This window comes from Lampetra planeri, chromosome 64, assembly GCF_965212315.1.
Source record: "Lampetra planeri chromosome 64, kcLamPlan1.2.h2, whole genome shotgun sequence".
NCBI lineage: Eukaryota > Metazoa > Chordata > Hyperoartia > Petromyzontiformes > Petromyzontidae > Lampetra > Lampetra planeri.
The window spans coordinates 466,776-486,282 of record NC_136170.1 but is presented as its reverse complement, the minus strand read 5'-3'; the positions used below and the strand labels follow the sequence as shown (position 1 = coordinate 486,282).

The 19,507-nt window shown below is 51.3% G+C and overlaps 1 protein-coding gene across 1 annotated transcript; it reads right to left on the bottom strand.

Annotated features, from left to right (window-relative positions):
- Nucleotides 1–321: 321 nt before the first annotated feature.
- Nucleotides 322–17,610, bottom strand: DNAI7 (dynein axonemal intermediate chain 7). Its single transcript, XM_078619791.1, has 15 exons — nucleotides 17,531–17,610; nucleotides 15,895–15,988; nucleotides 14,468–14,559; nucleotides 13,994–14,098; nucleotides 12,906–13,043; nucleotides 11,321–11,467; nucleotides 10,625–10,728; nucleotides 10,022–10,415; nucleotides 9,031–9,133; nucleotides 7,382–7,527; nucleotides 6,193–6,409; nucleotides 4,921–5,135; nucleotides 4,088–4,261; nucleotides 3,209–3,322; nucleotides 322–2,475 (listed from the first exon to the last, which is right to left on the bottom strand). Exons 1-15 carry the CDS (start codon nucleotides 17,531–17,533, stop codon nucleotides 2,200–2,202), a joined length of 2,322 nt encoding a protein of 773 aa, XP_078475917.1. The 5' UTR covers nucleotides 17,534–17,610; the 3' UTR covers nucleotides 322–2,199.
- Nucleotides 17,611–19,507: the final 1,897 nt, after the last annotated feature.

Genomic DNA, 19,507 nt, shown 5'->3' with positions numbered 1-19,507 from the left:
TGAGAGGGTGAGTTGGTGGGTGAGTGAGAGGGTGAGTTGGTGAGTAGGCTCCAGCCCCCCACTGCCCGCTTTGTCTTCCCCATGCAATGATGCCGGATTACTTTTCAGCCCCCCACCTGTCGCCCCCCCCCCCCCAGCTATGACCAGACCTATCCCAACCTCTCCTTATCAATCCTTGTTTTACTGCATCAAAACTACACTACCACTTACAATAACCCAAATCTTAATTTCAAATTATCATGCTCTGTACAATTGTATAATTGCTGTAGTGCCTTGGTAATGGTGCTTTAAAAATCTAATTAAGATGAGAAGAGATAAGTGTTCAGTCTTGCCGGCACTTTTATTCAAACCGCAACAATGGATAGCTTGTGCCCCCTGTGTGCCTACAGAGCGGTGTTCTTCATTGCAGGGCTCGCGGGCCTCTGGCAGCCCCTGTTGGCCTTTAGTGCCGCCCCCTGACATGCAGCCCCCATCACAACATAACACGTGTGAAAACACCCCCCATCATCGTGCTGTCAAACCCCCAATGGTTTCATATGTGTCGAGCCTCACACTGATGATGTCTTATCGGCGAAAGTGGCCCCCACCTCTGAAAAATATAGAAAAACACTGGCATGACAGATGGGCCAGACACATTAAAAATGTAACAAAAGCTGAAGAGAGAGGAGCAAGTGGATGAGAGGTTACACGCAAGTTCACCTCTTTCCTGTCTACAACGTCTGAAAGTTGCAAGGTGGTGGGTGTCCCCGTTCACCGCGGAATCTCGCAACGCGTAAGTAGCTCGAGGTTCAGTTGATGTAGAGAGGCACAGCAGTCGCGCCGTCGTTTTTAAAGACGTTGCTCCTCACCACAGAGAGCCGATGTGACACGACCGCCGAAACTCTACGATAGCTGGCACCAAACTGTGCCACACGCCCTCCCGCGTGGCCTTGTGGGAGCCTCAGCACCGATAAAGTTTTTGTTTTTAGATTTGAAGCTTTCGTGACTGCAAGGATTCATACTCTTTGATTTTTTCGGTAAAGTCACGTAGGTAAAAAAATAAAATAAATTAAAACTAAATTAAATCACGGCGTTTCGGAGGCAACACAAGCTTCCGTCGTCAGGTGGAACCGTTACAGCCAAAATCACTGTATTAAGTTATGATGACGTATATGAAAAACAACTTAAAATATAATACATGTACGTCATCGGAACGGAAAAGGGTTGATGACATCCAAAGCGTTAACGCAAAGCGAGTGGGGATCGGGCAGGATGCGTCACGGCCAGAAGGGACGAAGATGATAGCCAATGGTCAAGAGTGAGAAACGGAGTGGCAGCCAAGGAATGGAACGCGTCCGAGAGGACGGCTACCGTGGAGATGAAGCGATGAAATCGGCTCTCGTGCAGGTGGTGGGTGGATTGTTACGTCGCAGAATCATGGCTGCTGTTGCTGCCGACGATGATGACGACGATAATGATGACCACAGGGGTCGTCGGTAACTACAAACGATAACCGTTGACTCCCCACGGGGACTGCAGAGCTCGGGCGATTGTAGGTGCCGCTGCCTTCCCGCTCATCTGTGGTTCCTCCACGCACCTCTGAGGTATCCCCTCTCTTCGAGAGCGAGTTCACTATGGTTTTATTATACCAGGTAAGGCCCCACACTGAACTATACTATCTGTGATAGCCAGGTCACTGGCTCTAGCGAAGTGGCTTATGTGGAAATCTATAACAGCAGCCAGATACTCTGAAAACGTGATGTTGATTCTAAATGTTCACTACCTTGCCTGGTATGCAGGAGGTCGTGGGTTCGATCACGACCCTGATTCCTTTATATTTTGAGTTTGCATGTCCATCTCCCTGTGGTCGTGTGGATTTTTCTCCGGGTCCTCCGGTTTTGTCCCCTCTGCGTTCAGAATCAATGTCACGCGTTCAGAGTATTTTGCTGCTGTAAATTTTGAGATGATGAGCCACCACTTGGCTGAGCTATCATTCGTGATAGCCAGGTCGCTTCTGAAAAAGAGCTCATATAGCTCAGTGGACCCTTCCCTGGTAAAATACAAAATAGTTAAATTAGTTAAGCTTACCACAAGCAAATATATATTTAAAACACATCGTGTGTGTGCGTGTGGCTTTAATTGTTGTTGAGGACAATGAGCCAGCCGGGGCAAACCACCCCACCGGGGGAATCGGAACCGGCGCCGCGCGAGCGTCGGCCACTAGCAGTAGGAGAGGACCCTGGTGGAGGCAAGCAGCTGGCGCAGGGTGGACGTCAGCGCCGGCGCGGCCGTGGCGGCGGCTCGCATTTCCGCGGGAGTGGAGTCGCGCGCGGCCAGCAGCGCGTGGCACAGCGTTGAGTGAAGCTCGGCGCCATCGGGAAGCTCGTCGGTGAAGGCCGGAGCCGACTCGGACATCCGCAGCCGGCACGACCGCTCGGCCGTCACCAGCAGCAGGCCCCAGGCGTCGCCGCCGGCGGCCTCCTCGCCCTCGCGCACCTGCAGCCCAAAACAAACCAGAAAATGCGATCAAAATGATATGTTATAAATAATTATCGTGATAACCTAAAACTATTAAACGAAAAACGAATTTTTATTTTATCAGCTAAGGCCCCACTGAGCTATGTACCTCTTTTTCTATCACAAATGAGAGCTCAACGAAGTGGCTCACCATCATCACCGTGTAGAAATGTATAGCAGTAACCAAATACTGTAAACGCATGATGTTCATGCTAAATGTGGAGGGGAAAAACCGGAGGACCTGGAGAAAAATCCACGGAACCCCAGGGAGACAGAGACACGCAAACTCCAAATATACAGCAGGCGTCATCAGGGCCGGGATCGAACCTACGACCTCCATATCAGGCGAGGTAGTTAACCCTTTCCCATTCCGATGACGTATGTGTACATCAAAACGAAATCAGAAGTAAAAAAAAACTCAGGACCAAGGCTCCCACAAGGCCGTGCGTGAGGCGTGTCACAGTTTGGCAGCAGCAGCTATCGTAGAGTGCGGGCGTGTCGCTGGAGTTCTCCACGGTGAGTACAATGTCTTAAAAAACAACAGCGATATTACGCCGCTCTAAATACATTTAACGACGAGCCGCTTGCGAGTTCCGGGATTCGGCGGTGAACGGGACACCCTCACCATGCGACTCGCAGAAGACGTCTCGGATCGGGAAAGGGTTAAAAACCGTCTCCTAGCCACCGTGGATGTGTGCAGTGCACGTGTCACCTGCATGACGAGCTGGTGAACACCCCGGGTCGCATTCCATCGGCTCCAGGAGAAGGAGAAGTTTGACACCAGCAGGGCCATCTGCTCGTAGGCCCTGCTCTCTGCCTGCGCGTCCTGGTGGTGTTAGAATCAGAATATAGGTTTTTGGGTCAGATCGCGTTATTTATAACACTAAACTATCAGCTATTTTTTATTTTACCGGGTAAGGCCCACTGAGTTACATAGCACTTGTTCAGAAGCGACCTGGCCACCAAAAATAATAGCCCAATGAAATGGCTTATCACCATGTGGAAATTTATACCAGCCAATTACTCTAAACACACATTGATTCCAATTGTGGAGGGAAAAACCGGAGGATCCAGAGAAACATACACACGACCACGGGGAGAACATGCAAACTACAAATATATTGGCGTCAGAGTCGGGATGAAACCCACTACCCCTGTATGCCAGCTGAGGTGGTTCACATCTCGCCACCGTGGTACCCATTTGTGTGTATGTATGTTGAACTATTTCGCAACGTACATAGTCAACCCTGCTAATTGGAGGTGTGGGGGAAGGACAGCAAACCAAGCACAAAAAGCAGTCCTAAAGAAATGTGTTTTCAATCTAGACTTAAAAGTACAAAGCTCCCGGTGGCTTTCTAATATCGGAAGGAAGAGTGTTCCAGACGGCCACAGAAGCGCCTCTAAAAGAGCGCGATGCGGTGACCATCGTTCAATGGCTCGCCAAAAGCCGCTTCTGCTGCTGCGAGGATGACCGGAGTTCGAGTGATGATGGTTTAACGCTCCTTGACGAGCTCAAGCAGCGAGGTATATCAGTTAATTTGTGGCGAGCGCTTTGTTGTTGTTGTGTGTGACGAGCCGCGCCCGTGCGCACCTTTACGTTGACGGCCACGTATTTGTCCGAGTGCGCTCCGGGGAAGACGTTGAGGCCGTGTCGTCGCAGGGTGTCGCGCAGCCTGGCAGGACTCATCCACACGCCGCGCAGAGACGACAGGGTCTTGCTCTCGCCCCCCTCCTCCGGCAGCTCGCACAGACGGCATTCGCCCGGCTGATACCACAACAGACAAAGATCCATCCCCGTGTAGCCTTTATCGGACTGTTGGGGTTGATCGTGCTGCTAAAACTAAACAAACATCTGTTATATTAAACTAAGCAATTTTATATTACCAAATAAGGCCCACTCAGCTGTGTAGCTCTTTGTCAGAAGCCACCTGGCCACACAAATGATAGCAGCTCAACGAAGTGGCTTATCATCAAGTGGAAATTTCTAGCAGCCAAATACTCTTAACACGTGATATGGATTCTAAATGTGGAGGGAAAAATCGAAGGACCTGGAAAAAATCCACGAGACCACAGGGAGAGAGACACGCAAACTCCAAATGTACAGGAATCAGGGTCGTGATTGACCCCACGACCTCCTGCATACCAGGCAGGGTAGTGAACATCTCCTAGCCACCGTGGCACCACGAGGGTGGTCTGTCCCCCGGCCCATCTCTGTCACTTGTGAATCCAACCCCGATCTGCTAGAATAGCAAACTCCAAATATACAACAGATACCGTCATGGTCGCGATCCAATCCATGATCTGCTGCACACCAGACGAGGGCGATAACATCTTCTAGCCAGCCCCCCGCGGCATCCCAAAAACAAAAAAAACACACCGCCGACGAACGTTGCCGCTCAGCGATTTTGCCCAGCGGCGACGAACCCGAATCTCGAACTCGACGTCGACGAAGGCGGCCATGACGGTGAACAAGACGCGCTGGGGCCCCTTCGAGCGAAGCTCCCAGCCGTGGTAGGGCATGTTCACGTGGGCGTCCGCCAGGAGGCACACAGGCCCCGCTGTCGCCAGCCGGAAGGCCACCTTCCTCGTGGCCTCGTCGTACGTCACGTCGCTCACGTCGTCCGTCCGCCAGCGCTGTCCTGTGGCGGCGGAGAAGGTGGATGTGAGGTGGGGGGGGAGCGCCGCGGCTGACGAGATGTTAACTACCTCGCCTGGTATGCTGGAGGTCGTGGGTTCGATCCCGATGCTGATGCCTGCTGCTGTATATTTGGAGTTTGTGTGTCTCTCATCATCATCATCACGGTGGCTAGGAGATGTTAACTACCTCGCTTGGTATGCTGGAGGTCGTGGGTTCGAGCCCGACCCCGATGCCTGCTGCTGCATATTTGGAGTTTGTGTGTCTCTCTCATCATCATCATCACGGTGGCTAGGAGATGTTAACTACCTCGCCTGGTATGCTGGTGGTCGTGGGTTCGATCCCGACGCTGATGCCTGCTGCTGCTGTATATTTGGAGTTTGCGTCTTTCTCTCCCTGTGGTCGTGCGGAGTTTTCTCCGGACCCTCCGGTTTTTCCCACCACATTTAGAATCAACGTCACGTCTTCGTCGAGCTATGTGGCCACGTCGCTTCTAAAATAACTATATCACTCAGTGGGCCTTATCTGGTAAAATAACACAAAGTATAGTTTTAGTATTTATATTTATTTTCAAATTACCGAATTGGGTAAAGCCGCGTGGCAACATCGCCCGCTGCTGTGAAACTCCTGCCGACGGTGTACTTTTGCAATTTGTACTCTCTACTTTATTTATATATTTTAAGTAATTTGCTTATCTTTGCCTACACTTTGCATTCCTTTCAGGTTTTTTGTTGTTTGGTTTGTCGTTGTAACTTTCTGACCCCCAGAGGTCCAGTAAGGAGGGGGGCCCTTACCGGACCTCTGTTGTAAAAAAATCTTCGCAGCTCATGGGCTTTCTCCAGGATAAACAAATAAAGATTCCGATTTACTTTTACATTTTAGTGATTTGCTTACTGTTCCTCTACGTGGCATTCCTATCGGTGTCTTTGTACTGTTTGAATGCAGCAGTGGGGCCAGCCAGGAGGAGGCAGTACAGCAACAATGTGGACATCTCTCGGATTTCTCCCGGATAAACAGAGACTGTGATTCCGATTCCGCTGTGTCTCCGCTCGCTCACTCACTCTGCGGGTCCCAGCGGGCGACCTGCGGAGCCTCAAACACCACGAGCGAGGGCGGCACGGCCACCGTGACCCCCAGCGGGGGGTCACGCGGCTCCCCCTCCGCCTCGTGCTCCTCGCCGGCCCCCCGGGAATCACCCGCCGAGGGGGCCCCCCTTTGCGTGGCCGCGTCACCGCCGCGGTAGGGGTACGACCGCAGGCCCCCCTCCTCCTCGAGCTCCTGCCGCAAACATCACGAGACCCCGACCCCGTCAAGGAACGCAAACCACCATCAAGCAAAATCCGGTCGGCCTTCTGATATTAGGAAGCCACTGGAGCTATGCACTTTTAAATCATCATCTAGATTAAAAACTCATTTCTTTATAACTGCTTTTGATGTTTAGTTTTTTGTGCTTCCTTCGCACCTCCAATTAGGACGGATGGCTACATACGGAGCGAATGAAATTAAACATACGCACGTACGCATACATACATACCCCCACCCCCCCAACGCACGCACGCTTGCACGCAGGTCCCACCCCAGAGATGACGGCATTACGAGTGCACCACAACACAGGTGCCAATTCAAAATGCGGGCGGTGGTGGCGGTGATGGTGGTGATAGGGGGAGAGGTAGTGTAGTGGTTAGCACGCTGTGCTACGAACCTGGCGACCTGAGTTCGATTCCCACTCACAGTCAACATCAGTGACGATTATCTGAACCGGTCCTGGGCCTCCCCTAGGTCGACTCAGCTATTAGGGAGACAAAGGCGGCTGGGCGTGGTGCTGGCCACCCACCCCCTCGTGTGCCGTTCTGGCCTTCAGAGGTGCTCGCTAACAACACTTGCCCCAACAGTATGTTAAGGCTACACGGGGGATCTTTGTTTGATGGTGGTGGTGGCGGTGATCGTGATGGTGGTGGAGGTGGCTACGCTGCTGCTGCGCATGGCTGCCTGCAGCGATCCAGCTCTGTGTGTGGAGGCAGCAACAGCGAGTGTTGGTGGATCACTGCACAGATGTCGCAAAACCCCCTTCCCTAAGCCGTGGGTTGCCGTTGAGGACTCGCCGTGCCACTGGCTCTGCCAGGAGAAGACGGTACGGCAAAGTGTGGACTGGTCTCCAGCTGTTCCTACGGCAACATTCCACTTGCAGCGTTGCCGTGTAGACCTGCAGCGTTGCCGCGTTCACCTGCGAGCGTTGCCGCGTTCACTCGCCTGCGTGATGGTCCAGCCACTGATGAACGTGGGCTGCGGAGGCAGCTCCAGCAGATCCACGTAGAGGACTCCGCCGAGAGGCAACTGCTGCCTCAGGTCCACCTCGTCGCTCCCCATCGTCCCGTCATGCTGCTGCACCGGCAGCTCTGAGGCCGGAGACAACGTTCAGACAACGTTCAGACAACGTTCAGACAACGTTCATCGTCAGGGGTCAATGGCAGAGCGGCAGCGCGGTGCCTCGCAGCACGACACGCATTGCTTCGATGCCTGAACTCGGGTGCGCTTCTATATGGTCTTCCCCCGTGTTGTGCAGAATGTGAGTCTGTGAGTGAGTGAGTGAGTGGCGTTTGGATGTTCTCCCCGTGGTCGCATGGATTCTTCTCCGGGTCCTTCAGTTTTTCCCCTCCACATTTAGAATCAATGCGTGTTTAGAGTATTTGGATGCTGCTATACATTTCCACGTGATAAGCCATTTCGTTTTGTTATCTGCAGTTGTTCTCCCCTCCTTTTTGAAATCCACTTTGAATTCTGGGTTTTGTTTGACGATTTTTTTTTATAAAAGTAAATTATTGCTGAGAAAAGTAAATGGGCTTGGGCAGGGCACATGACATCATGGCCGAGTTCGGATGACGGCCGATGGTCCAGACTAACGGCGGGAGCGGCAGCCAACAAACGAAACGCGCCCGAGAGAAGTCATCCTCCGCGGAGATGGAGCGACGAAATCATCCACGAACGTGATCATCGCGTGACCGCGATGGGGAGCGATGGCGCGGAGAGAGAGGGAGGGCCTTCATTCAGCAGCGGATGGATTCTAGCTGTGGGCGCTGATGACGATGGTGATCAATCAGAATATCTATACTGGAGGAGGAATCCGATGAGCTATAAAGATTATTTTCACAGATGTCCAGTCGGGGCACGGGGTCAGAACGTTACAGCAACAAACAATACAAAACCACGGTAGGGAGTGAAAAGTATAGGAAAGGTAAACAAATTATGAAAAAACATTATAAAAGTAAAACTAAATTATGTTTGTCTTACCATGTAACTATTAGCTTCGTTTTCACAAGTGACCTGGCCACAAATGATATCTAGTTTGTCATCGGGAAATTTATACCAGAAAGCGACCAATATTTAAGAGTTTTTTTGGGTTAGATCGCGTAAATATGTGTTGTTAAACCCGCCACCACTCGACACAGCCAATTAGTAAGGTTTGTCACGTAAACAAAACGTGGCAATTTGTTACTAGTGCAGCACACCGATGTGTTGGAGAGTAAACCCACAACATTTACAATTCCAGTATGACGTTTCGCCAGAAATTACAACTCGCATCATCAGGCGGCGACCAGATTTGTGGTAAAAACCTCCAGTTTCGTTCTTAAATAGATGGATACATGTGATGCCTCTATTATGGATTATAGCAGCAAAGAAATCTACATTATTTTAATGCGTAACGTTGATTCTAAATGTGGAGGGAAAAACCGGAGGACTCGGAGAAAAAATCCACGCGACCGCGGGGAGAGAGAGAGACACGCAAACTACAAATAATCCAGCAGGCGTCAAGGTCGGGATCAATCGCCCGACCTCCTGCATACCAGGCGAGGCAGTTAACATCTTGGTGTAGGCCTGCTCAGGGCGTAAGCGCGGCTCACCTGGTGGTGCAGCTCGGTCCGTCTCCACCACGGTGATCTCCGTCTCCTCCTCTGTCCCAGCAACCTTCTCATCGTCCGCCTGTGATGAGGTGCTCATTGGACTCTGCGCACAAGAGGCCGAAGGAGCGCGCTTCACGTTAAATTTGATCGACATCGGATGTTTCGGTACGCAGGAGCTCGTGGGTTTGATCCCGACCCTGACGCCTGCTGTATATTTGGAGCTTGCGTCTTTCCCTCTCTCCCTGTGGTCATGTGGATTTTTCTCCGGGCCCTCTTGTTTTTACCACTACATTTAGAATACACATTATGCGTTTAGAGTATTTGGCTGCTATAAATTTCCACTCAATAATCCACTTCTTTGAGCTATCATTTGTGATAGCCAGGTCTCTGAAAAAAGAGCCATATCGCTCAGTGGGCCTTACCTGGTAAAATAGAAAATCGTTTAATACTTAAATAATTTACGCGTGCAAAGTGGCGCATTTCATTCGTAGATCCCACCAAAGCGCCGCCGTGTATGGAAAGCAGGGAAATAAACAAAACCTGCTGGGTACACGGCCAGAACTAGCAGGCAAAGGGCAGTTAACCCACTCACCCACCCACTCACCCACTCGCTCACCCACTCGCTCACCCACCCACCCACTCACCCACCCACTCACCCACCCACCCACTCACCCACTCACCCACCCACTCACCAACCCACCCACTCACCCACCCACCCACCCACTCACCCACCCACCCACTCACCCACCCACTCACCCACCCTCTCACCCACTCACCAACTCACCCTCTCACCCACTCACCCACTCACCCACCCACCCACTCACCCACTCACCCACCGACTCACCCACCCACTCACCCACCCACCCACCCACTCACCCACCCACCCACCCACTCACCCACCCACTCACCCACTCGCTCAGAACCAGGGTAAACGGCTGGAACTAGGGGGGGGGTTAAATCCCTCCCTCCCACCGCCACCGCCTCCTCTCACCTTGCGCCTCTCAATTTGCGCCGCACCTTCCTCTGCCTGCGCGTTCGGCTCCTCCGCTCCGCCGCCGCCGCCGCCACCGCCACCAACGGCAGCCTCCCCTTCCTCCTTCCCCTCCTGCTCGGCTGCCTCCTCCTCCCGCCGCTCCTTCTCCGGCGGCGCCGCCGTTGCGTCTCCCGTCTGCGGTCTCGCGTCCGATCGTTCAGCCGGATCGGCGGCTGGTCCGGCGGGAACGCCATCCGTCGTCGTCGTTGCGGGCGTGAGGTCGGAGGTGGCGCAGAGGTGGGTGAGGTGGTCGTAGCGGGTCCACAGGATGCGCACGGCGACCGGGCAAGCGGCCAGCGGCTTGGGCAGCTCGAAGCCCGCGCCCCGATCCGCAAATTCGTAGCCTTTAAACCTGCGCAGGTGGTTGGCGGACAACGTGGCAGGAGGAATGTCCGTGAATTGTAACTGTAATAAAAACAATGACTTCATTTCATTAAAAATTATGGTGACAACCCGGTTTCACGTCGGGGATGCGTTCCTGTATGCCACCCAGTGTGCCACACGGTGTGCCACCCAGTGTGCCACCCAGTGTGCCACCCAGTGTGCCACCCGGTGTGCCACCTCGGGTTCTTGTTGAGGTTGGCCCACAGCATGAGGGTCATGAAGGGGCTCTCCACCACCGTCTGGAGGTTTCCTGTCTCGAGGTCGGCGTCCTTGCTTGCACACTGGCACCCGGCACACACAAAGATTCCCCGTACAGTCTCAACAGACTGTTGGGTCAAGTGCTGTTTATGACAGACACCTATGAAGGCCGGCATGGCACACGAGGGATTGAGTGGCCAGCACCACACCCTTGTCTCCCCAATGACAATGTTTACACACTGCAGCAGATACTCATTTGAGGCCGAGTCAACCTAGGGTAGGCCCGGGACTGGTTTGATAATCGTCACTGATGTTGATTGTGAGCGAGAATCGAACCCGGGTCGCAGGGTTCGTCGTGCAGCATGCTAACCGCTACACTACCGCCATCACCACCACCACCATCATCACCAATACCCAGCGCCATTCGCCACAAAGTGACGGTGACATCATCACGGTGCCTGTGCCTAGGCCAGGTGCACTTTGAGGCCACGTGATGTGTCGAAGCCTCGCTGGTAGAAGTAAAAAATGGGACAGACCCAGGTGCCATGGGTCGACTGATTGAGATGACTGGCAGATGCACCAGCTGTGACCCCGACTGTGCCAACACCACCACCACCATCACCACGTGCACCAGCGTAGCTGGATAGACCCCATTCCGAGCCATCAACCAATCACCTTCAGCAGGTCATGGGTGACCTGGTCCAGCTTTCTGGCGATGATCTCCTGCAGCTGCAGGATGGAGTGGCGATGCCGGGACACGGTCTGCACATTGAGAACTCCGTCCGGCGTGTCAGCCAGAACAAACTCCAGCTCCTCAATCAGCTGCACACACCACGAAGGCAAAGATCCAGCATGTAGCCTCTATAAAACAGACTGCACCCAACAGCACGTCGCCCTCCATGCAGAATCATGGAGCAGCAGGGTGCGCACGGACTGACGCGAATTGTATCCCCGTACCCGCTCAACACCGTGGGACAGAAAACAGGTGAGAGGGAGCGACAAGGACAAATATCCCCCATATAGCCTTAACAGGTAATTGGGCAAAGTTCCCTTCTCGAGCAGCTATGAAGGCTGACACGGCGCACCTCTACGGGGGACCCATATGAGGGGCGTGGGTGACCGACGCAACGCCCAGCTGCTTTTGTCTCCCCAGTGCTGACGTTGAGGAGCATAAACCATCATCACGGGAACTCCGCCAGTCATCCTCGCAGCAGCAGCAGCGGCTTCTGGCCATCGAACAAAGACGGTCGCCGTATCGCAGCGCGTTCAGATGCGCTTTTACGGCCGTCTGGAACGCTCTTCCGTCCGATATCAGGAAGCGACTAGGGTCTATGCACTTTTAAATCATCATCTATATTGAAGAATCTTTTCTTTAGAACTGCTTTTGTGTGTTTAGTTTGTTGTGCTTCCTCCGCACCTCCAATTAGCACGGATGTCTACATGCGGTGCAAAAGAAGTTCAACATACATACGAAATATCACCTGCAAATCACTCAATTACATTTAACATCGCCCCCCTACTGCAAAAACTTGGCAGGAACCCTCCTGAAAACGAGTCTTGAGACTAAGCGAGGCTTTCCTGTGTAGAAAAAAAACGAGTGAGAAAAAAATTATAATAATAAACTAAGCTAAACAACTCTTTTTCACAAATGACAGCTCAAAGAAGTGGCTTATCATCATAATCGTGTGGAAATTGATGGCAGCAGCCAAAAGCTTTCAACGTGTGATGTTGATTATAAATGTTGGAGGGAAAAACCGGAGCACCCGGAGAGAAATCCACGCGACCACGGGGAGAGAGAGAACAAGCAAACTCCAAATAGACAGCAGGTGTCAGGATCGGGATCGAACCCACGCCCTCCTGCATACCAGGTTAGGTAGTTAACATCTTGCCACGGCGGCACCCCAATAATAAACACGTATGTGTGTGTATACAGATGCAGAGCGGTGGTTGTGTTGGTGCCGTGGGTTCGCGCCCTCACGTCCAGCGCTGTGCTACACTCCCGTAGCATCGTGGCGACGTCAAGCGGGGGCTTATCGTCATGCGTAAATGTATAGCGGTAGGCACATACTCTAGATGCACGTTGATTCTAAATGTGGAGAGAAAAACCGGAGGAACCGGATAAAAATCCACAACCAGGGTCAGGATCGAACCCCCGCACGCCTGTGTACCAGGCGAGGTCGTTAACATCTCACCACCGTGACGCCACGGTGGTGACATACAGAGCGGTGGTTGTGTTGGTGCCGTGGGTTCGCGCCCTCACGTCCAGCGCTGTGCTGCACTGCTGCAGCGCCGTGGCGACGTCACGTGGGGCACTCTCGACCCAGAGGCTCAGGAAGGTGTTGATCTCCTTCGCCTCGCTCGGGTCCGGGGTGCCGTCGCAACGCATGTAGCGCTCCCACTGCGAGTGGCGCGAGAGGGTGCGGACTCAGAGCAGCAGCAGCAGCAAGTTATCTGTGTGTATGTTGAACGTCTTTCGCACCGTATGTAGCCAACCGTGCTCATCGGCGGTGCGGGGGAATGACAACAAAATTAAACGCAAAAATCAGTTCTAAAGAAATTAGTTTGCAATCGAGATTATTCAAGCGTGCATAGCTCCACTGGCTTCCTAACACGATGAAGCTTAGCACGTTTGGCTTGCCACAAATGAACCACAATACCTTGATGATCTCGTCAAGGAGCATAAACCATCATCATGCGAACTCTGGTCATCCTCACAGTGGCCTTTGGCTAACCTTCCGAGCCATGCACTTTTAAATCATCATCAAGATAGACAAGCTCATTATTTCTAAGTGCTTTTTGTGTTTAGTTTGTTGTCCTACCCCCGCATCTCCAATTTGCACGGTTGGCTACCCACGGTGCCAAAGAATTTCAACATCCACACATACATACAAACAATACAACAAACGATAGGAGTGCAAAGTAGAGGTAAAGGTAAGGAAATCACTAAAAAACTAACCCGTAAAAACAAAGTTTTTCACTATAAATCCTTTATATGCGTGGCGGCTAGAGTCCTCTCGTCCTCTGGCTTGAGATGGCTGCCACCTATGGGGCAGATGATTGCCTGCCACCATTAAGCAATTGGTAATTAAATATAATTTATTTTTTCCTAAAAAGTGTAAAATTTAGGAAAAAAATTTTCACGAAAATAAATTGTCACGCACAACGAGTCTGTGTGCAAAATGTCAGCTCGATTGGATCACGGGAAGTGGGTTAAAAAACGACCGAAAGATTTGCACGGTCGTAAGCGCGCAAGCAAGTGAACTTAATATAAAGGATTTAAAAATAAATGAGCACTCGTCAGCTCTGCAGGGAACGCGAGCCTCTGGAGAGTCGCCGTGTAGCCATCACCTGAGCGCTGGCTCTCTGCTGGCTCTCCGCCTGCGCCGTGCTGAGCCGCACGGCCTGCAGGGCCTCGCTCAGCTCCGCCAGTTCACCATCACGGCGCTCGCGCTCCTGGACGCACACAAACACGGTCACCTTGCTCTTACGTAACTTTTTGTAATTTTAGCGTCACCTTTTTTAACTTTTGCGAACCTTTATTGTGTTTTTGCGTGATATGTCTTCACTTTAGCGTAAGTTGTTTGTACTTGCGCTTAATTTTGGCGAAACTTTTTTTTACTTTTGCGTAACTTTCTTTTCTCTTTCCCCCGTCTTGAAATGTTTTGTCCATTTCTGCTCACCCCCAACCACCGCCTACCTCTCCACTCCCATCGTGGCCAAACGTGATCTGGACTTTTTATCTTGGCACCGCGTCACGAGACGGAGTGTCCAGGTCATCGGGGGTCCGTGCCAACCACGGAGATCACCATGTGGCTGGGTTACCTTGGCCTCCAGCCGCTCCCTCTCCTCCACCTCCAGCCGCTCCTTCTCCTGCCTCTCCGCCTCCTCCTGCTCCTTGCGTATGCGGGCCTCCTCTGCACAACGACAAAAGACAAAGATCCCCCGTGTAGCCTCAACAGACTGTTGGGGCAAGTACCGTTAGCGAGTAGCAGCACCTATGAAGGTCGGCGCGGTACACGAAGAGGGTGGGTGGCCAGCACCACGCCCGGCAACTTTGTCTCCCTTGCGGCAATATTACACACCACACCAGGTACGCGTTTGAGGGTGAGTTAACCTAGAGGGGGAGGACCAGGATCGGTTCAGATAATCGTCACTGGTGTTGGCTGTGAGTGGGAAGCGAACTTGGGGCTCCAGGTTCGTAGCGGAGCGTGCTAACCGCTGCGCTCACCTCTCCACTGCACAACGACACACGCCGACAGACACACAACAACAACAACCAATGGTGGTGGTGATGAAGATGTGAGAGTCGAGTGCGAGGCTGTAGTGGTGGCTTGGCTCTGGCTCGAGTGAGCCGGCTCAAAGAGCCACGCTTAACTTCTGAGCCAGCTCCGACCAGTGCACGGTTCCCAGGCATGCTCAGGGATTTTCCCCCACGAACAGAGCCTCAGTCGAGCCGCACTTTTGGAAGCAAGTGAGTGGCTCAAGGTTGGATTATAAGAGGCCAGATACAACGATAAACTATTTTTTTTATTTTACCAGGTAAGGCCCACTTGAGCTTTATAGCTCTTTTTCAGAAGCGACTTGCCCAAAATCAGAATATGCAAACTGCAGGAGGAATCCGATTAACTATAGAGCTCTTTTTCAAAGATGTCCAGTAGGGAGCACGGGTCAGAACGTTAAAACAAGAAACACAAACACGATGGGGGCGCAATAAATGATAGCTCAACGAAGTGGCACATCATGTGGACATTTATAGCAGCAGCCAAATACTCTAAACGCGTGATGTTGATTCTGAATGTGGAGGGAAAAAACGGGAGGACCCGGAAAAAAAATCCACGCGACCACTGGGAGAGAGAGAGAGACACGAAAACTCCAAATATAGAGCGAGCATCGTCAGAGTCGGGATCGAACCCACGTCCTCCTGTATACCAGGCGAGGTAGTTAACATCTCCTAGCCACCGTGATGATGATGACAGAGAGAGAGAGAGAGACAAACTCCAAATATACAGCAGCAGCAGGCATCGTCATGGTCGGGATCGAGCCCACGACCTCCTGCGTACCAGGCGAGGGAGTTAACATCTCCTGGCCACCGTGATGATGATGACAGAGAGAGAGAGAGACGCAAACTCCAAATATACAGCAGCAGCAGGCATCGTTAGGGTCGGGATCGAGCCCATGACCTCCTGCGTACCAGGTGAGAGAGTTAACATCTCCTGCCCACCGTGGCGCAATGCTGGAAGACAACAAACCTTCCTCCTGCCTCCTGCGTTCCTCCTCCTTCTGCTTGTCCACCTTTCCCGACCGCCTCTTGCCGCTGGCGACGACGCTGCGGCTCCTGGCCGACTGCTCACGGCGAAAACACGACAGAGACATGCGGCGCTTAACGATATTCATTCATTTTATGTTTTTATATTTGTTGGTGATTTGGTCACCTTTTCAACATACGTTGCTCTCCCATCGCTTGTTTGTATGTACACGTGTTGAACTTCTTTAGAACCGTACGTGGCCAACCGTATGTTGTGGAGGAAAAAAACCGGAGGAGGATCGGAGACAAATCCAAGCCACCACGTGGAGAGAGAGAGAGACATGAAGACTCCAAATATACAGGAGCAGCAGGCGTCGTCAGGGTCGGGATCGACCCCACGACCTCCTGTATACCAGGCGAGGTAGTCAACATCTACCACGACCTCCTGTAGACCAGGCGAGGTAGTCAACATCTACCACGACCTCCTGTAGACCAGGCGAAGTAGCCAACATCTACCACGACCTCCTGTAGACCAGGCGAGGTAGTCAACATCTACCACGACCTCCTGTAGACCAGGCGAGGTCGTCAACATCTACCACGACCTCCTGTAGACCAGGCGAGGTAGTCGTCTACCACGACCTCCTGTAGACCAGGCGAGGTAGTCGACATCTACCACGACCTCCTGTAGACCAGGCTAGGTAGTCAACATCTACCACGACCTCCTGTTGACCAGGCGAGGTAGTCAACATCTACCACGACCTCCTTTAGACCAGGCGAGGTAGTTAACATCTACCACGACCTCCTGTAGACCAGGCGAGGTAGTCAACATCTACCACGACCTCCTGTATACCAGGCGAGGTAGTCAACATCTACCACGACCTCCTGTAGACCAGGCGAGGTAGTCAACATCTACCACGACCTCCTGTAGACCAGGCGAGGTAGTCAACATCTACCACGACCTCCTGTAGACCAGGTGAGGTAGTTAACATCTACCACGACCTCCTGTAGACCAGGTGAGGTAGTTAACATCTACCACGACCTCCTGTAGACCAGGCGAGGTAGTCAACATCTACCACGACCTCCTGTAGACCAGGTGAGGTAGTTAACATCTACCACGACCTCCTGTAGACCAGGCGAGGTGGTCAACATCTACCACGACCTCCTGTAGACCAGGCGAGGTAGTCAACATCTTGGCACTGCCGCTATGAGTTGCCACACGATCACGATGATACATTACCTCGTCGAGCTATCATTTGTGGCCAAGGTCGTCACAGAAACACATTTATATAACTCAGTGGGCCTTACCTGGTCAAATACAAATACAATGTTTTTAGTTCGCTCGAGGCGAGAGAATCTGAGAGGAAATGTTCCGTCCAACAAGCGGCAGCGTGAGGTGGGGTAAAGTGTGGGTATCTCTCCCACACTCCAACAGAGACGCGAGTGGCCAGGCGTGGAAGAGTAGGCCTATGTCTGTCTCTCTAGAGGGGGTGGAGGGGGTCCCTTCTCCTAGCACGGGCGTGAGCCTGCACTTGCACGGTATGCGCCTTTAACCAGATTCAACACGAAGCAAGCCCTGTTAAAACTTGTAACGTTATACGCGTAAAGGAAAGTTATAAAAGTTAACATTAATGAGAACTGACCATTGTACAGTGAATCTCAAGTCAACACGGCCCTCCGTGTTGAAGCCAAGCGCCGCGTCGCCATATCAACCGGGGGGCGGGGCGGGGGCGGGGCAAGGGGCGGGGCGATGGGCGGGGTGGGGTCGAGACGCCTTCTCATTGGTCGAGAGCTCCTGCGGGGCTTACTGACCACGCCCACTGGGCACCGTTATAGGCCCCGCCCACAGAGCGATGACGCTACTTAGATGCCCCGCCCATTAGAGTGGAGGATGATTTCATATTCTCAGGTTTTTTCGGTAAAGTCACGTAGGTAAAACATTAAAAGTAATGAAAGTAAAATAAAACAAAAATAAAAATAAAATTCACGACGTTTCGGAGGCAACACAAGTCTCCGTCATCAGGTGGGACCGTCACAGCCAGATTAGCTGCATCAAGTGAAGCAATGATTCAAAATGTAATCCCTTATAAACAAGTTGAAGGGGGGGAGGAGAGGGGGGGGGAGTTCATCAGAATGTGGTAGCCAATGAATGGAACGTATCGGGAGGGAGGGGGGTGGGAGGGGGAGGGAGCCAACAAAACATTTGGCGACGGCTTGGACGCGGCTGTTGGCGTGCGCAGCAGCCGCGTCCACCCCCCTCCCTCCCGATACGTTCCATTCATTGGCTACCACATTCTGATGAACTCCCCCCCCTCTCCTCCCCCCCTTCAACTTGTTTATAAGGGATTACATTTTGAATCATTGCTTCACTTGATGCAGCTAATCTGGCTGTGACGGTCCCACCTGATGACGGAGACTTGTGTTGCCTCCGAAACGTCGTGAATTTTATTTTTATTTTTGTTTTGTTTTATTTTACTTTCATTACTTTTAATGTTTTACCTACGTGACTTTACCGAAAAAACCTGAGAATATGAATCATTGCAGTCACGAAAGCTTCAAATCTAGGATGATTTCAGTTTATTTCATTTCATGTTAAATTTCGATTTAAAGCTTTCGTGACTGCAGGGATTCATCTTCTTGGTTCTTTCGGTAAAGTCACGTAGAATGGAAATAATAAAATAATATTTTTTTCATTATGTTTTATTTTTATTATTTTTCTTAATTTATTATTTTCATTCTACGTGACTTTACCGAAAGAACCAGGAAGAAAATAAAACCAAGAAGAAAATAAAACATAATAAAATAATTTTATTATGTTTTATTTTTATTACTTTATTATTTCCATTCTACGTGACTTTACCGAAAGAACCAAGAAGATTCATTTCATGTATTAAGTATAGCCCTGTGAGCCATTCGGCTCTTGAATCGGGTGCAGCCGCAACAAACAAAAGACAAAAACATGAACAATAAAACATCTTAAAGTGACTATGTGACCAAGTGCAAACAGAAAATCCAGGAAAAAACAGCAAAATATTGCAGAAAAGGCACCGTACACCAACGCTGTGTGCAAAAATCCCAGTGGGATGCAAGTCAAACAACAACAACCACAAGACAACTTAGATTAAGGCCATCATTTTAATTCCGTACCACAACAAACAAACATGGCCAAACCAAAAAACTTTTCGAAATCACCAAAATAAAGCCATAAAAGCAATGAAACAGCGATCATAGGAACTGTGACCGAATTTTCACAATAAACGACGTGAACAACATGTACCACCAAACCCTGCAGTCACAGCTGGCTGCGTGAGTCACTCCACAACAGCAGGAGCATCAGTCGGAGTGTAAAAAATGTTCAATGCACCTTTAAGATCAGCGCACTAAATCAAAACACAGGTCATACTGTTCAGCGGTCATCCGGAGCGAAACCTTTTATTTGAGGCCACTGAATAGCTGTGGCAGCTCAATAGCAGTGGCAGCTATATAAAAGGTACAGGAGCAGAGCTGCGTATTGCTAATTCGCATTTAATACTTGATCATATATAACTAAATTTCGATTTAAAGCTTTCGTGACTGCAAAAAAAATATATAAAACATGCTTCAAATCGCTTTAAACTATT